This window comes from Maylandia zebra, linkage group LG16 (assembly GCF_041146795.1).
Source record: "Maylandia zebra isolate NMK-2024a linkage group LG16, Mzebra_GT3a, whole genome shotgun sequence".
In the NCBI taxonomy this organism is placed as follows: Eukaryota; Metazoa; Chordata; class Actinopteri; order Cichliformes; family Cichlidae; genus Maylandia; species Maylandia zebra.
The window spans coordinates 1,691,772-1,709,497 of NC_135182.1; the positions used below are offsets into that span (position 1 = coordinate 1,691,772).

The window sequence follows — 17,726 nt, forward strand, 5'->3', positions numbered from 1 at the left end:
TTAACCATGTAAACACACACCTGTACACGTGACTGCAACAGCAGGAACGACGTGGGAAGACGAGAGAATCAGTTTTGAGGAGACCGGTCTGGTCTCAGTCCTGGTGGGCTCATTAGGAGGAAGTCTGTGGCCGTGCTTCGTTCAGCTCTGGCAGAGCAGTTTCCATCTTTTCCATTCTCTGAAGGTTTGTCCTCTTCTTCAGAGCGCAGCGCTACATCTCTCTTCATACCCACAAGAGTCTCTGCTGGTCAGCCTGAGCTCACCAAGGCTTTCTGTGAGGACATTTGCTTATTTATGTCCTCCCCCAGCATCGGCTGTTGTCCCACTCAGAGTTTGGATGGACACCAGAAACATAGAACATGTGTTATTACATTTATTTAAGCACTGTGATTCAAATCTGCCAAGAATGTAAACGTCAGTTAGCTTTCAGAGGTCATAATGATCATAACATGTGTCCATACTTGAAGCATTTATCTTCTAGCAGCATCCAACTGCTTCAATCTGATTTGCTGTTGCTGTGTTGCCTCAAACTGTTGATTCATTGCACTTAATGAGGTGGAAACACCTGGCACAGTCAACATAATGTCCTGTTGTGTTATGTTTTCTGAACTCTGGAGACAGTTTCTCCCACGAGTGGACGTCCTAGCAAAGTTACCCCAAGAAAGTGAACCCTTCTGCTCTTAAAACCCGTGCAAAGTGGCAGAAGGAGCGTCCAGACTGCAGCTGTGGGACCTTGTGATGGTGGTGAACCCTGTTTTGAGCGCTGTGGCCAAAGTGCATCGTGGAGCTGACGAACACCTCAGCACAGCTGAGGCCCCAGATTCTTACACCGGCTATCCTGAGCTGTTGTTGTTTCACTATATCGCTCTTGTTAAGTCTGGTGTTGGGTTTGATTTCATTTGTGTCATTTGAGTGTGGAGTACCTCGTTTATAGATGTTCAGGGTTGTTTTCTCTCTGTGTGGTTTGAGGTATTAAAGAAAGCGTTACGCACCCGTCAGCACAAACACCTGGCTGGGGTGAAGCATTTTTAATAAACCCAAACAGCTGATTGAAGATTCAAAGCTCTCCACTTCTTACATTTTTACTGTTTGTACTTTATCAGGTCTGAAAATGGTGACATTTGCATAACTTCATGGCGGCGTGATGGTATTTAGCACATCCCACAATTTACTCTAAACTGTGAGTGCGCTCAGCAAACCTGTTTCCACCCAAAGCTTCATTTTTGGGATCACACTGAAGTCTGATACTGAGCGATAGAGGCCAGGTGTTCCCCCTAAAATCAGGGAGGTAAATGGGTGCACTGATCGAAGGCGTGATGGGAGGATGAACCTTTGGACCAAGTGATCCAGCTAATTGGCTTCCTCGCAGCGAGCTCTGCCCTTTCCTGCACATCTGCGTGAGAACAGAGATCTCTGTACAGGATCTACTGGAACTAAATGTTTTCAAATCTAGATAATATTCCCATATGCATTGCTGGCATGCTTTATACTACTACTCTGAGTTTGGCAGACCTCCAACTGTGACTGCATTTCCCTTTTCTCCCCTTAGCCTCACTGTGCCTCCACTTCATGCTGTTACTCTCAAGTACACGTTACATGCTCAACAATCCAATTCAGTTGTTTATTTAGTCTTATTGGCTTATTTTAGTGCCTTTTCTTTGCTGTTCTTTCCAGAGCTGTCACTGTTCACTGATGTAGGTGTTCTGTGTCCTGAATATTCAGACTTCATAGTTATTTAATTACCACACGGAGCAAAGGCATGAAAGGCTAGCACATCCCTGAACGGCAGACATGGATCTTCCATCAGAGGTACAGTGGACCTTAGCCAGTCTGTTTAGTTAAACAGGAAGCTGCAGTTTGATGTTGAAACAGCCGCTGTCATGGTGTCACGTTACACTGTAGCCTGCGAAAACAAGAAGAGCCATAAAATGGTTTATCATTCGCTCTGTCTTGGTGCTGTCTTGGTTTTCGCAGTAAGGCGGAGTCACGGACAAAACAGTCAGTGTTATTTGGGAAGCTGCAGGACGGATCCTTCTGGTTCGCTCGGGCCAGTTGCTGGTTTGTTGTTTCTAACTGGAGCTGACGCCACAGAGAGCACTCGTTTCATTTGGTTTTACAGCTCAGAATGCAAAGCTATACTGTGATCATTCAGCTTAGTACATTTCAAACGTGCACTCGCGTCACAGGTCACAGGGTTCAGTCTAAGCAAAAGCCCGATGGCCCAGGGCCAGTGCTAAAGTATAATGAGCAAGCTGAGGTTACCTGTCCAAAGAGCTCTCAGGGTTTCAGTGGAAGCACCGGCAGCGTGAAAGAACTCCTGTCACTGCCCTGCAGCTGCCTTTGTGCCTGGGCTCAGAGGAAGGCTGAGAAACCGTAGACTGCTCACGACTGCAGGGCACCTCTGACTGTTAGATATCTGCACAGTCTCAAGGTGGCTGTACACGTGCAGACTGTACATGCATGTTAATGTTAATCTGTGTTTCTCTTCTTTCACTGCCCCCTCAGAAGTGTTTCCTAAGACGTGGTCAAGCATCTATAGACATGCTTGTTGCACAACCTCACAGGGCTGTCAGGACGCTCCACAGTGCCATGAGCTGTTGAGCTGTTAGCGATGGAAACACGAGAACCCAACGCAGAGTTCACACAGCTCGAATGAAAACAAACAGACGCCACAAAGAGGCCTACTTACTCACGCAAACACTGAATTAGGAGGAAAAAAGTGTTGGAGGAATGTGGTGGCTGGTCCACATTTGGACAACAGTGTGCTGTTTGTGTATATGTTTGGCTGAAGAAGCACAAATGAATTATGTCTGTTTATTTCTAATACAGTTAGCATGATTGTCTGTCTGATAGCTTCTACAGCCACACGTGAGACTCACATTTTCTGCTAGCAGCGGTTGTGTGTGTGGCTTTCATTACATGTCAGGTCTTGAGCTTTGTGTAAAAGTCAGGCTGTGCAGGTCAGAGTGTTTGTGTATGTGCTACGTGAGTCCACGTGAGGCGACGGGGTGGCGCTCAAGGGCCGCTTCTCTCATCAAAAGATCTGTGCAGCAGGACTGGACGACCAGAGTGAGAGAGGCCGTATCCTGCAGTGGCTGTCCAGATAAAGGGAAGCATTAGTGTAGCTGTTGCCTGCTAAAAGTCCCCCAGGCAGATGCATAAATGTGTCTGTGTGTGTGGATATGCAGCCTGCCAGATCAGCTTTCCAGTGATGGGAAAACCGATTTTCTGGCAGAGAAACCAGCAACTGGACCTCTGCTAAAGCCAAAAATGTGGCTTTGCCTTTTCTGCTGCAAAAGCATGATGTGACACCCAGGACAGGCTCCACAGGTCACCATTAGCCTGTTAATGTAGTATAAGAGTCTAGTTTCATGATGCAGAGTGGAACCAACTTGAACTTTTAATTGCATACGTTATTAGCATGATATAGCTTAAAGCTTGCATCACAATCAGCTATTGGAAGCTTAGCTGCACATGTTTAAATTTCATTGAACAATAAGAGAACTTCTCTGAATCTGAACATGATACGACATGTTCAGATTCACTTTGGTTTATCTGTTTGCAATGCATGCGCCTCGCACACACTCCTAATGTCACAAAAACACAACGGACACATTGCCAAGTTTCTCTACCTGGAAATGGTCGTCCGAACTAGCTCTGCTGCTGCCGTGGTTTTTACAGCAGCTCAAATGAATGCATTAAGTCACTGGTCGTGCTGTTGATGGTCAGCTGATTCCTGTTTCCCTCGGTTCTTTGCCAATGTTTTGTGATGCAGCCACCATGAAGAACAGCAAAAGCAGCGTGATGTTTCCTGGGCTGAACGGGCACAACAACATGGACGCTACAGCCCTCTCTGAGGGCGACCTGCTGCTCCAGGTAAGACTCAGGAGCTTTCATTATGAACGTCCCTCTGCATGCCAGTTTTACTACGTAATGCCAACTTTAAACCTTGAGCAGTTTTTTGTTTTTTCATTTAATTTTGAAGCTAGAATCATTTTCATTTCAGTGCACACGTAGAATCAACAAAACTGCTTTGATAACTTTATCACAAATGAAGGTGAATTTTTTTTAGACGACCCCGTGTGGTGTTACAGAGCAGCATGTGAGTCTGGTTCAGATAAACAGCTCTGTAGCCAGAGTCATGACGCTGACAGACGAGCACAGTAACAGTGTTGGTCCTGAGTGATTGGTGAGCCGCTGGCAGGTGCACAAACACACTCAGCCTCTGTTTGTTTGTGTCATAGTTGTGTTTTGTGTGGAGCTAATCCACGTCTGTCCAGTCATGAGGACGTTATGACAGGTGAACGTGCCAAAACGTGTTACGCTTTGTGCTTCCTGATAGAAACCAGTGTTTATTAGCACTTTGTCTTTTACAGAAGACGTGGATAGAGATTTTCTCCAAAAGCATCCAGATGTTAGAGTATGATCCACAAGCATAAACTCCTGTGAACTTCTGAGAACTCACAAACGTAGACTTCAGTCCACACACAAACACAAATCAGTGTGCCAAAGAATATGTGTGAAACTCTGCACTCAAGTTTCAAGTTACAACTACGAATTTTGACCCTATTTTTCTTCCTTTCATCTGATTGGCCAATGTCATGTCAATCACACATGCATCACTGTGATGCTGCTAATCTTTGTATAGTGTGAATATTGATATAATCCAGGTAATGTGGAATAACAGCAGGCTAACATTCATGTCAGCTTATTGAAAAGGCCCAAACACGACTTCAGCAGATCTGGTAGAGCAAACTGTAGCGGTTGAAACGACACAACGTTGTGCTCTGTGATGCATTCAAAACAAAACCCACAACATGAGACTCTCCCAGTATGGGCTCAAATTGTACTTGTAAATCAGTTTTGTGTGTGTAAAAAGAATTTGTGTGTGGAGCCAAAGAATATGTGTGAAACTCTGCACTCAAGTTTCAAGTTACAATTACGAATTTTGACCCTATTTTTCTTCCTTTCATCTGATTGGCCAATGTCATGTCAATCACAAATGTAACTATCCAATCAGAGAACAGATGTATGGGCTCAAAATGTGGTCATAAATATTTTGTACTTGTAAATCGGTTTTGTACTTGTAAAAAAGATTTGTATGTGGACTTGTAACTTGTAACCCTGCAAGTTACAAGTTACAAGTACGAATTTTGACCCTATTTTTCAGTTCAAAAAAAGCGCCCCTCCGACAGCCAAACCCATCTGTTCTCTGATTGGATAGTTACATTTGTGATTGACATGACATTGGCCAATCAGATGAAAGGAAGAAAAATAGGGTCAAAATTCGTACTTGTAACTTGTAACTTGCAGGGTTACAAGTTACAAGTCCACACACAAATCTTTTTTACAAGTACAAAATATTTATGACCACATTGTGAGCCCATATTCCAGCCTCACACAAAGATACTGCTGCACAGCGTGACAGTGTGTGTACGATGTGCTGAGAGATTTAGCTGAAGAACACAGTGAATGTTCTGAACTTGTGCAGGATGTTTGTGTCATCAGCGACTGTGTTGTCTGTACAGGCTCTGAACGGGTTCGTCATGGTGGTCACGTCAGCTGGGTTAGTGTTCTACGCCTCCCCCACAATCAAGGACTACCTGGGCTTCCACCAGGTGAGTCACTGCACACACACACACACACACACACACACAGTGCCATTAAAAAGTAGTTGTTTCACATCATCAAACACATTTGAATATTAAATAACCCGTAAATACAAAATACTGTTTTCAAAGATGATTTCATTCATGAAGAGATTAAAAGTTCTCAGGAAGGAGGTAAATGGATTTTGTATATTTGCAGGAAAGCTTCTTTACAAATTTCTTTGTGATGTTAAAAATAAAACCGTTTGACTGAGTGGTTTGAGAACAGACCGCTGTCAGTGTGTAGCTGTTGTAATCAGCAGGAGAGCACACACCAAAGCACAGACAGAGGCTAATGCTGGGCAGACACTGTACGACTTTTTCAGTCGCGCGATTCAGCTCCTGCTCAAACTGCACGATTGACTCGCAGGGGTTAGAAGTTCATAGGTCACGATGCAGGTCTCACACTATACGGCCCGATGCTCTGATGCGACCTGAGTGCTCACACTGTGCCTCCATAACATGAAGGTTATAACAGAAATTCTGTCGCTCGCTCTCTCTCTGTCTTTCACTCACACAGACACACCACCACCATCAACTTTGCTAAATTGCTAATGAAAAACATGATCAGGCAGCTGTGATTGAGCAGCGATGTAGATCCAACTATTTTCACGGTTGTTGTGGTCGTGATAATTTTGTGAGGCCACATCGAAAAGGCTCGGATGGTTCTACAGGTTGTGCCTCCATCGCTTGTGTCCAGATCACACGCTGCGCTGCCGTGCTACGCCGTCTTTTTCGCTGACATTTGTGTTTGCGCGTGCGCAGTGTGACAAACTGCGGTGACACCCTCACGACCAAGCGATTGATGATCGGGAGCTGGTCGTGAGGGGTTAATCGCGTCTCGTTACCCCACGTATACTACACGATGCACGACGCACGATGAAGGCCAAAATCGGGCCAATCACCAAAACGGTCGCACGACTCAAAAATCGGCTCAAAATGGGCCAAAAATCGCACAGTGTGAGCCCAGCATTAAGCCACACACTGCCATGGATAACTGAGACAAATCAGTATGTGGAGGCTGTGTTCATGTGCTGCTGCTGACGGCGTGTGGAGACAAAGGAGAACACAGACTGAGGGGTTTGGATTATTTTATTTTATGACTTTGGTGTTTGGATAAGTTGGTCTGAGTGTGAACTTGCACTTTAAAATGCAGAAGTCACACAAACACCTCCTACTTTAAATGTTGTGTTTGATTAAAGATGCGAGGAGCAGTGGTAGTAACGTTGGATGAGTCTAGTTATCGAGGGTCCACCACCCAAAACAACAGAAGAGATTACAGGCACACTGAAGGATAGCAGCAACAGTTGATGATTTACAAGGTTTACAGGGAGCGGGATGGACAGCATCCTGGACAGCAGGCAAGTCCAGGTCAAGGCTGAGATGGTTCAGGTGTGCAGGGCAGGAATAGTGACTGCACCAAGCAGGGAATGCTGAATATTGAGGACAGGGAGGCAGACGAGGCTGTGGCGACCCCTAAAGGAAGCAGCCAGAAGTTTCAGACGTCAGTGGATGAAGTTAGTATCCACCTCCATCCTGTGAGGTTTCACTGTTGGAGCAGTGCTGAAGGAGGCCGAGCCAAGAGAACAGCACATCGAGTTCAAAGAAATGCTTCATTCAATATTAGAGTTCATCAGTATACAATAAAATAATCATGTGAAAATAATATTTTTGAATCTCTTTGGAACATTTATAAATCCAAGCATGTGAATTACAGTCCTACTCTGTACAGATGGTGACATCCATTGTGTTTATGCCTTGTTCACATGTTTTATAAGCCAAATTTAAACTGTGCAGCTTGACTGACCGACGCTGTGCTCCTCTGCCAACAGTCAGACGTGGTGCATCAGAGTGTGTTTGATCTCATCCACACTGATGATCGCAGCACGTTCAGAGAGCAGCTGCACTTTGCTCTGAACCCACCCGCTGCAGCCGACAAGGATGGTGAGTGCTTTTCAAGCAAACGTGTACATGCATCAACATCTTTGCTCCAAACATCCTATCAGATAACCTTTTTACCTCTCCGTCGTAAAAGGCCAATCAGGTATCACTGCTGTCGTCTCCCACGGGTGGTGTGGATGGTGTGGAACCCAAGTTAGTGATGCAATAACTCAGGAACGAGGCAGCGTGCAAGTTTCAAACAGATACCACAGGTGTAGCTGCTAAACATCTGGGACGAGTTTGAATTCCTGTGACCTCAAGGTCAGAGGTCAAGATTTCTGAAAATCTTGTGAATGTGATAACTTCAGAATAAAGCGGTGTAGCATTTTCAAACAGATAATCAGAAACATCCAAGCTAATTCATGCATTTATTACTTCTTCTATTGTAATTCATTATTATCAGGAAGTAAAAACTCACTGAAAAGCCTTCAGCTGATCCAAAATGCTGCAGCAGGAGTCCTGACAGAAAGAGAGCAGGTTTCTCCTGTACTGGCTTCCTGTTAAATCCAAACATGTGTGTGTGTGTATTTAGTGTTATATTCACTAAGTATGTTGTGCCTTGACAGATGTGCATGTTACACATGTGCACTGAGGCCGTATACCATTACAGATACACTTCAGTAGTGTTGATTCTGATTGGAAGGAATCGTCTCACAGTGTGACCCAGTATTATTTTTGTTTGGCTTTATACAACATTTGAGTGCCTGAAGTACAAATTATGGCCAATGACACACGTATGACCACGTGGCCTCCAGCCGTCCCTGTCATTGATCCATCCATGCTGAAGTGGGGCTGGAGCTCGTCCCAGCTGTTATAGGACAGGCGGCAGGATGTACCCTGTCTATCACAAGGTTCCACAAGTACAATTTCAATGCATGCAACAATTCTGCACAAACCCTGATGCGCTGCCTGACCTGGCTCCTGTTTACAGAGTCACTCTGCTGTTATGGCGTAGATCAGAGCTTCACATCAGACTCTTCTGTCGTGCAGTAACAGCTTCACCTGCCTTCTCAGTCTTGCAGAGTTGTGGTAATACAGTCATGCACAATCCGGAGCACCTCCCGCCGGAGAACTCTTCCTTCCTGGAGCGCAGCTTCGTGTGTCGCTTCCGCTGCCTGCTGGACAATTCCTCGGGCTTTCTGGTTAGTTTAAAGGTTGAAGGTTAAAGGTCAGCTCAGAAAAAAAAGAAAAAATACATCTCATTTCCTTGTGTTAACCAGGCTCTCAAGTTCCAGGGGCGACTGAAGTACCTCCACGGCCAGAGTCTGCTGAGGGACAACGGGGCATGTCACAGACCTCAGCTGGCCCTGTTCGCCATCGCCATGCCCGTGCAGCCTCCGTCCATCGTGGAGATCAGAGCTAAAATGCTCCTGTTTCAAACCAAGCACAAGCTGGACTTCACCCCCACAGGGATCGATAGCAGGTACAGCAAATTATCTGGGCTGGTGTGTTTTTTATATTCTTCATATATTTGCTCTTAAAGTACTTAAAGTCTCAGAACACCATCCTCAGTCACGGTGGAGTCAGCTTTACCGCTAACTGAATTTTATTCCTCTGGCCATAACTCCACCATTTGTTGTTTCCAGGGGGAAGATCGTGCTGGGCTATTCCGAGATTGAGCTGTGCATGAAAGGCTCCGGATACCAGTTTATCCACGCAGCTGACATGATGCACTGTGCCGACAAACACATCCGCAGTATGTTAGCAATTCAAAGTCAGCCTTCAAATGACATGCTGCAACGCAGCTACTGCAGACTGAGATCGTGCATTAGACCGTGAAGCTGCTCGTGACTCGTCTTAGTCTGAAACTGTCTTTGACGTGTGTCTGACGTTGTTGGGCGTAAATATTTAGTGAATGAACTCTCATTTGCAAGAATATAGTCAAACTTTGTATCAGAGGGAAAGTGTGATTGTGACTTGAGCCGAACACAAACTTTATAACCTGGTGTGGTCGTTTAGTTGGAGCATCGTCAGCTGTGCTGGGACGGGAGATTACAACAAAGTGATTGTGACATCTGGAATAAATGCGGATGTTTATACGCGTTTGGGTGACAGAGCTCGGACTTCAGTTCAGAGGATGAGAGGAGGGAGGAGAGAGCAGTGGCGGGAGGACGAAAGACGATTAAAAATGACATCTACACATGTTAAACAGTTACATAGGTTAGGTTTGATTGTGGGATTCTCTAGGCACGGACATAAGACATCTACACACATGAATCAATGTTTATGAGTACAAAAACCTAAAAAAGACTCATTTTTAAATGTTACAGTGTTTTAAAAACATATTTACAGTGGGGCAAAAAAGTATTTAGTCAGCCACCGATTGTGCAAGTTCCCCCACTTAAAATGATGACAGAGGTCAGTAATTTGCACCAGAGGTACACTTCAACTGTGAGAGACAGAATGTGAAAAAAAAATCCATGAATCCACATGGTAGGATTTGTAAAGAATTTATTGGTAAATCAGGGTGGAAAATAAGTATTTGGTCAATAACAAAAATACAACTCAATACTTTGTAACATAACCTTTGTTGGCAATAACAGAGGTCAAACGTTTACTATAGGTCTTTACCAGGTTTGCACACACAGTAGCTGGTATTTTGGCCCATTCCTCCATGCAGATCTTCTCGAGAGCAGTGATGTTTTGGGGCTGTCGCCGAGCAACACGGACTTTCAACTCCCGCCACAGATTTTCTATGGGGTTGAGGTCTGGAGACTGGCTAGGCCACTCCAGGACTTTCAAATGCTTCTTACGGAGCCACTCCTTTGTTGCCCGGGCGGTGTGTTTTGGATCCTTGTCATGTTGGAAGACCCAGCCTCGTTTCATCTTCAAAGTTCTCACTGATGGAAGGAGGTTTTGGCTCAAAATCTCACGATACATGGCCCCATTCATTCTGTCCTTAACACGGATCAGTCGTCCTGTCCCCTTGGCAGAAAAACAGCCCCATAGCATGATGTTTCCACCCCCATGCTTCACAGTAGGTATGGTGTTCTTGGGATGCAACTCAGTATTCTTCTTCCTCCAAACACGACGAGTTGAGTTTATACCAAAAAGTTCTACTTTGGTTTCATCTGACCACATGACATTCTCCCAATCCTCTGCTGTATCATCCATGTGCTCTCTGGCAAACTTCAGACGGGCCTGGACATGCACTGGCTTCAGCAGCGGAACACGTCTGGCACTGCGGGATTTGATTCCCTGCCGTTGTAGTGTGTTACTGATGGTGACCTTTGTTACTTTGGTCCCAGCTCTCTGCAGGTCATTCACCAGGTCCCCCCGTGTGGTTCTGGGATCTTTGCTCACCGTTCTCATGATCATTTTGACCCCACGGGATGAGATCTTGCGTGGAGCCCCAGATCGAGGGAGATTATCAGTGGTCTTGTATGTCTTCCATTTTCTGATGATTGCTCCCACAGTTGATTTTTTCACACCAAGCTGCTTGCCTATTGTAGATTCACTCTTCCCAGTCTGGTGCAGGTCTACAATACTTTTCCTGGTGTCCTTCGAAAGCTCTTTGGTCTTGGCCATGGCGGAGTTTGGAGTCTGACTGTTTGAGGCTGTGGACAGGTGTCTTTTATACAGATGATGAGTTCAAACAGGTGCCATTCATACAGGTAACGAGTGGGGGACAGAAAAGCTTCTTACAGAAGACGTTACAGGTCTGTGAGAGCCAGAGATTTTCCTTGTTTGAGGTGACCAAATACTTATTTTCCACCCTGATTTACCAATAAATTCTTTACAAATCCTACCATGTGGATTCATGGATTTTTTTTTCACATTCTGTCTCTCACAGTTGAAGTGTACCTCTGGTGCAAATTACTGACCTCTGTCATCATTTTAAGTGGGGGAACTTGCACAATCGGTGGCTGACTAAATACTTTTTTGCCCCACTGTATATGAACTTTATATTTTTGTGACAGGACAACATTCTTTTAACATGAACGCAGGAGACCAGCTGCTGTTGTTTGGTTTCCCATTCTTGCCTAATATAGGATTTCATATAGCATGAATACGAGCACACCTCCTCTCTCACTGTGAACCCTCTCCTGTGTGTCAGTGCTTAAAACAGGAGAGTCTGGGCTGACTGTGTTCAGGCTCCTCAGCAAACCGGGCAGCTGGGTGTGGGTGAAGTCCAATGCCAAGATCATCTACAAAGGAGGGAGACCTGAATTTATCATTGCATATCAGAAAGCTATAAGGTGAGTGTCCCCTCGACTGGTTGTTTAAAGGATGAAATCAGAGAGTCACGTGACACTGTAAGAATAAGAGGTTGTCTGGTGATGGACTGTGTTGTGTCTGGTTGTTCCAGTAACGCTGAGGGTGAGGAGTATCTGCGCCAAAGGAGCCTGCAGCTTCCCTTCAGCTTCACCAAAGGAGAGGCCACCCTCTATAACACCGGCCCCACCATGGACATCCTGCAACATCAGTCCAATAAAGTGTTCAGCAACAATGACATGAAGAAGGACGTGGTGCCTGGCTCTTTGCTGGACTGCTTCTTGAGTCAGGATGAAAGTCTTTACACCCAGACTGTGGAGACCCCACTGCCTGTGGATCAAGTGTTCATGGACAGCAGGGCCCTGGTCAGCGTTGTCAGTGATGCGTGGCAGGGGAGCGAGGCAACGGTCACAACAAGTGAGCCTGTTGTGGTGAAAGAGGAGGCCAAGCAGTCCGTCATGGCCGTGATCGGCAGCTTTGAAAAAATGGTGCAGAGTGGGGATTTTTATTCAGCTTTGCAAACACTGGAGGTGGATAACGCCGAGCTCTCAGAGTGGGAAAATGCTCTGAAGAGATTAGGACAGGAGGGTTCGCAGAGTAAGGTCAGTTCTGATCTGGACAGCATCGTCGCCAGCGATGTATTTGACTACATCGACAGCATTTTGTTTAAGGAGAAAGCCGAGGATTGTCTGGACACCGTCCCTCCCAGCTGCCTCACCGCCATCAGCAACCATCAGCAGGAGCTCTTCACTCAGGCTGCCCTCGTCTCAGCCTCTGATCTCTGCGAGCCACAGTTATTACAGGCACCCAGCCCCGACTGCACTTACTCTCCGGTGAAAGGCCCCTACGTTCACCAACAGGATGTGGTCAGTGTACCAGTGGCATCAGGGCAAAGCGCCCAGATGCTGTCTCACTGGGGTCCCCGGCCTGACCCCAGCCTGCCTTCTCTTCAGCAGCTCCAGCTCCATGACATCTTCAGCCCATCTATTGAGCTGCCTGATCTCACTGTCCCTGACATCTCAGCTGGTAATTCTTTAGCTCCTTTTCAGTCCCATGACCAAGCGTCTGTCGCACATATGGGCTTCCGTCAGGACAGTTCTGGTCAAGTCCAGCAGTCCAACCATCTTCTGCCACACCAAAGCAGTTTGCAGGCACCTGTAATGGCAGGAAGTTGTCACATACAGAGCTCTGTTCCCCAACCAAACAGTTCACCACCCACTGTTATGGACAGTGTGCCACCACTGATTCCTTGCCAAGACTTTACTTCCTCCAATGCACCTAATATTCCCTTTCAGTTTTCCTCACCTCGCCTGCAGGAAAGTCTTCCATTTGACAAGCACAACCTTCCTCTTCAGCAGTGGCCACAGAGCCAGCAGCAAAAGCTGCTTCATGCTAGCATGATGCAAAATGGACACAAGACCATGCCAGCACTGCAGAGCCAAAATTCACAAAACCAAACCCGTGCTACTTTTTTCCCGAGGAATGGCACCAGACTGAATGGCACACAGCAGGGAGGGCTGGCAGGTTACCAGGCAGCTGCACCCAGCAGCTGCATGTTTTCTTCCAACCCAGACATCCTGTCCATCTCTGAGCCTTCAAGCCTCAAGGTGCCTGGCACATCTTTGGATCAGAGTCCTCCTCAAGGTTCCTGCTACTCCCAGTGGAACCACAGTGAGCCTGCGGTGGACGCATCAGCCATCAACCTGCAGAACCTCAGGGCTCTAATTGTTCCCCCCAATGTGCCTTCCTCAGAGCACTCACACAGCATTCAGCACTACCTAGAAAGCAACAAGCACATACAGGTAAGCACTCAGAACTGAACAGTCACCCCCAGCTTGTACTACAGCATTAGCAGGTGGCCCTGAGTCCCGTCATCGAAATGTCAAATGTATGAATGTAGGAGGCTTTTTTGGAGGAACTGCATAATTGGCAGTGAGAGGTTTGTGTTACCAACGGTAACTGTGGTCCCAACTGCCTTCACATAACATTTTAACAAGTGTGGATTAATGCTGATCCACCACGGTTTCCATGATCATCCTCATCCCATGACTTTGCTCAATGCAAGTCATTGCACAGGAAATGACTTTGCATTGAGCTCCAGACGGAGGGGACCTGATTTAGTAATCACAGTAACAGCTGTCACCTTCTCACCAAGCGTTTCGCTGATGGTCTTGTAGCCCAGTCCGGATGGTCTGTCATGCCCATGGTAGTGGAGAGGTTGGGATGGAAGAAGCTGATTCTGTGGACAGGTGTCTATGCACATAACAAGTTAAGATTGGGAGTATCTGTAGGGTAAGATTGGTTGACTGATTGATTGTAGTCTGCGAGCCACTTGGGCACACAACCAGTGTGTGGGTGCCAAAGACTTATTTCAGTCAGTGACATGCAAATCAATGCAATCAATCAGTGTTTCTGGATTGTTGGTTTATATTTTGTCTCGCTCCAGTAAAATGAACTACATTCGGCCTTACTTCTGTCCTCTCTTCCCTCACTCGTGAACCCAGAGATACTTAAACTCCTCGCTCCAGGACCTGACCCCTCTCATCGAGGGCAACCCCAGACTGGAGTCCAGCCCCTTTTCAGGAGGCTGATTTCAGAGTGAAACCATGCGTTGAGGTAAACCCTGCTGTAACTAGCTAGGACCTCTCAAACTCACACACCAGCTCAGGCTCCTTCACCACCAAACTGGTTCCAAGTCCCAGTCGCCAGTCTCGATAGTGGGGATTGGTCACCTAGGGCTTCTGCCGCTGGCTGTCGCCCGACACACACTGTGCCTCCTGCAGGCTGTGGGTCTACAGGTGGGCATGTATCCTCTTCAGGCCGAGTCACATAGGCTAAAGACACTCACCTCATCCTCACCATTTTGCCTTGGGAGACCCTCCCAGGGGGAAAAGCAACCCGACAACATAAGGCCTGGGACACACAAACCCCACGTAAACATGCTGAGGTGGCGATCTGAGCCCTCTGATACTCCTGATTTTAAAATCCAGCTGCAAACCTTTCCTATAATTAAATTGTGAGCAGATGATCCGTCTGCATCTCCCTCGATGCGCTCGCTCTGAGAGGAGAAGAGTCATTGTTGGGACGTGACTCTTGTTGTGTTCTTACTTCCTGTTTTTAACTGGACCGACTTCCTGTTCATAATGTCAGACAGAAACAATATGTTTCGTCATTTTAATGATTCTATGTTCTGCATCTGAAGAAATTATCACCTGTATCTGTTTCCTAAGTGAGGCCTTGGGTATCTGCTCTATTTGCAATCTTTATATTTTTATTTTATCCAAAAAGTTTGTGTTTTTCTGCTAATATGTGCAGCGATAAAGAAATATAACAAGAGAATGTAGTTTTTGGTGTTAAAGGTCAGAGAGTCCCACCCAAAACGACCTGACTGACTCTGCTGTGAGTGTCTTTGTCGGTGTAATGGTTGAGCATCCTGTTGTCTGTCCAGCAGAACGACTCGAGCCCCGCTGAGCACAACAGAGCTTCCTTCACACTTTCTCTGATGCAGCCACACACCTGATGGGATGGAGACACGCCTCCGTGCCGCTGCTGCTGGTGCTACAGTTGCTGGAGAAGGACAAACCCCAGCATATCTTTGCCTGTATCAGTGCTTATCCACACATCCACACACGTACACTTGTTACTGTGTTTTATATCCCTCTGTATCAGATACGCTTTGTCCGGCCTCTGTCGTCTTTAAAAGCTGTTGCTTTAGTGAAGATACACTATGATAATAATGAAGTATGAAGCCACAAGTGCATTTACTATGGTGGAGCTCGGACCAGGTAGGACACAAACAGCCAAAGATGTTATTTAGAGCCATGATGTTTAAGTATGTTCATTCTGATAAAGTTGGGATGAATTTCAAATTTATTATACAACAGCATAAACGTCAGCGAGCAGTACCTTCCAATATGTAATCTGGATACTTTAGATAAAACCCTTAAAGGGCTTGAGTGCATAAACGTGATACTAGTTGTGTTTGTTTAACAAACGGTCTGCACATGTTATTATGTCATACATGTGTGTTGCTGTGTGCAGCGTAAATGATGGAGAGTTTGTTCCAGGACGCAGAGCTTTGTGAGTTTGGAGGCTGCTGCAGAAATTCAAACATTACTTCATGAAGTCATCGCCAAAACGTAAAAAACAAGCATTGCTGGACCAGAGTCGATGTGGGTGTGGTTGTATGGGAAATGACTAGGGGAACCGGGGGACATTAGAGTCGCTGTAACTGTACGGACGTTCAAGTCGAAGCATGTATCACTGCAAAGTGTTACAAACCTGTGGGAGCTGCACACCTGGACAACAGGTAGCGAACAACTTAAGTTTTAGAGACAGTTTTAGGTATTTCTTAGACTCACAGCTCATTAATAGAATGGACTTCTGACCTGGTTCAAAGGACGTGCTACCTGCAGTTCATTCATACATGCTTTATGAGACGCGTCCAGCTGGATATGCAGCAGCTTTGCTCCCCTTTCCATTATTGTGATGTAGCATGGACAATAAACACATTAAAACTGAGCCATATCCAGTATAACCCTTTAGATTCTCTGTGCCTTCTCACTGAACAGGCAGCTGAAATCATCTCTTATCTATTTTTAGCCTTGTTGTAGAACGCAGATCAAATCAAATAAATCTTCCTGGTTGTTGTCCAAGTTCCTCGGTGGTAGGGAAGCCGTGCCTACAGGAGATACCGTATCGAACACGGTTGATCTTTAAGTGCATCCAACGTTCATTCAATGTAAACCAGGGAAACTAAAATGAAAATGTGCCAGTGTTTTCAGTGAAACGTGGAGATGTTTACTGTTTCGTCCACTTTGTTCCTTCTTTGATTTGATTGTGTTCCTCTGATGCATCTGTAATATATTCACACTACATGAAACATCATCTCCAGTCACCTGAGCAGCAACAGCATGAACAAGGCAGCTTCTTATTCCTGCTGCACAGCGGGAATCTGTCATGTTTATATTTGGAAGTGAGTTTTGTTGCAGTGTTTAAATATGAAAAGCATACAATGTTAATTGAAAGCGCACTAAAAGTCTGTAGTTTCTCTTTCCTGCGTCCTGTGTTGTGTCGAATGAGCCGTGATGAAAACATTCACTCCCAGCGTGAAGCACTGACTGTGGAGACCGAGGCCCTCGAGCCCACGAGAGGCCTGTGATGCTGGACTTTGATGCGGACTGAAGCCACTATGAAAAACCCGGAGCCACATGTTTGGCTCAGTCGTGCTGCAGTTTTGACCTTTTCTGCTCGTGCCTTCTTTGTAAAAACAATCAATGTAATCTACTTTCATTTTGTCATACTATATGCAAGTTTAACAAATAATTACCTTTTGTCTAATGTCCATAAATATGTGTGCAAGTACGAACATTGTGTTCAGCTTATTTACAACTGTTTGATCTCATTGGCCTTTAAGCCACGTGCCAGAGGTTGGAGGCTTGAACAGCAAGTGGGTTGAGTTTTTGTGTTTTCACACCCACAGCTGTGTGCCTGGGATCAGCTAGTTAGCATATTGGGGTTCTGTGCAACCACATAGTCGTCTTAAGCCTGACGTCTTGGCTCATGGACAAATTTTGGCCACGTTTAATGTAACACTATATGTAAAATAAACGAAGACGAAACTGGTTAGTTAATTGGGTGTTGAAGCACCAGTGTCTACCAGATACATTTGTTTCCAACCCATAAAATGATACTTAGTAGTAAAATGTTTACTGCTGTTATTTTCTTGCTTATTTAATTAATCGGAATAGAGTTTGAGACCACAGGCCCTGAGAGAGACGGGAAAGGAGAGCAGACTTTCTTTCTGTCCTCGAGCGTGTGGCCCAGAAATCAGGAGAGGAAACTGCATGAAAACAAAGCCAACATTTAAACTTGCAGATAAACGCCACAGGGAAAATCTTTTAATCATTTATTAAACAAACT

At 45.7% G+C, this 17,726-nt stretch overlaps 1 protein-coding gene across 1 annotated transcript in view; it reads left to right on the forward strand.

Annotated features, from left to right (window-relative positions):
- LOC101463617 (aryl hydrocarbon receptor) overlaps positions 1-17,168 on the forward strand; it is a 37,945-nt gene extending 20,777 nt beyond the window's left edge. The window contains exons 3-11 of the mRNA XM_004571564.5: positions 3,776-3,876; positions 5,529-5,618; positions 7,481-7,592; positions 8,604-8,731; positions 8,810-9,012; positions 9,176-9,285; positions 11,647-11,788; positions 11,899-13,606; positions 15,253-17,168. Of these exons, the coding sequence (XP_004571621.1) occupies positions 3,776-3,876; positions 5,529-5,618; positions 7,481-7,592; positions 8,604-8,731; positions 8,810-9,012; positions 9,176-9,285; positions 11,647-11,788; positions 11,899-13,606; positions 15,253-15,324 (2,666 nt within the window). The 3' untranslated portion in view covers positions 15,325-17,168. The remainder of the gene's footprint in view (positions 1-3,775; positions 3,877-5,528; positions 5,619-7,480; positions 7,593-8,603; positions 8,732-8,809; positions 9,013-9,175; positions 9,286-11,646; positions 11,789-11,898; positions 13,607-15,252) is intronic.
- The last annotated feature ends 558 nt before the right edge of the window (positions 17,169-17,726 follow it).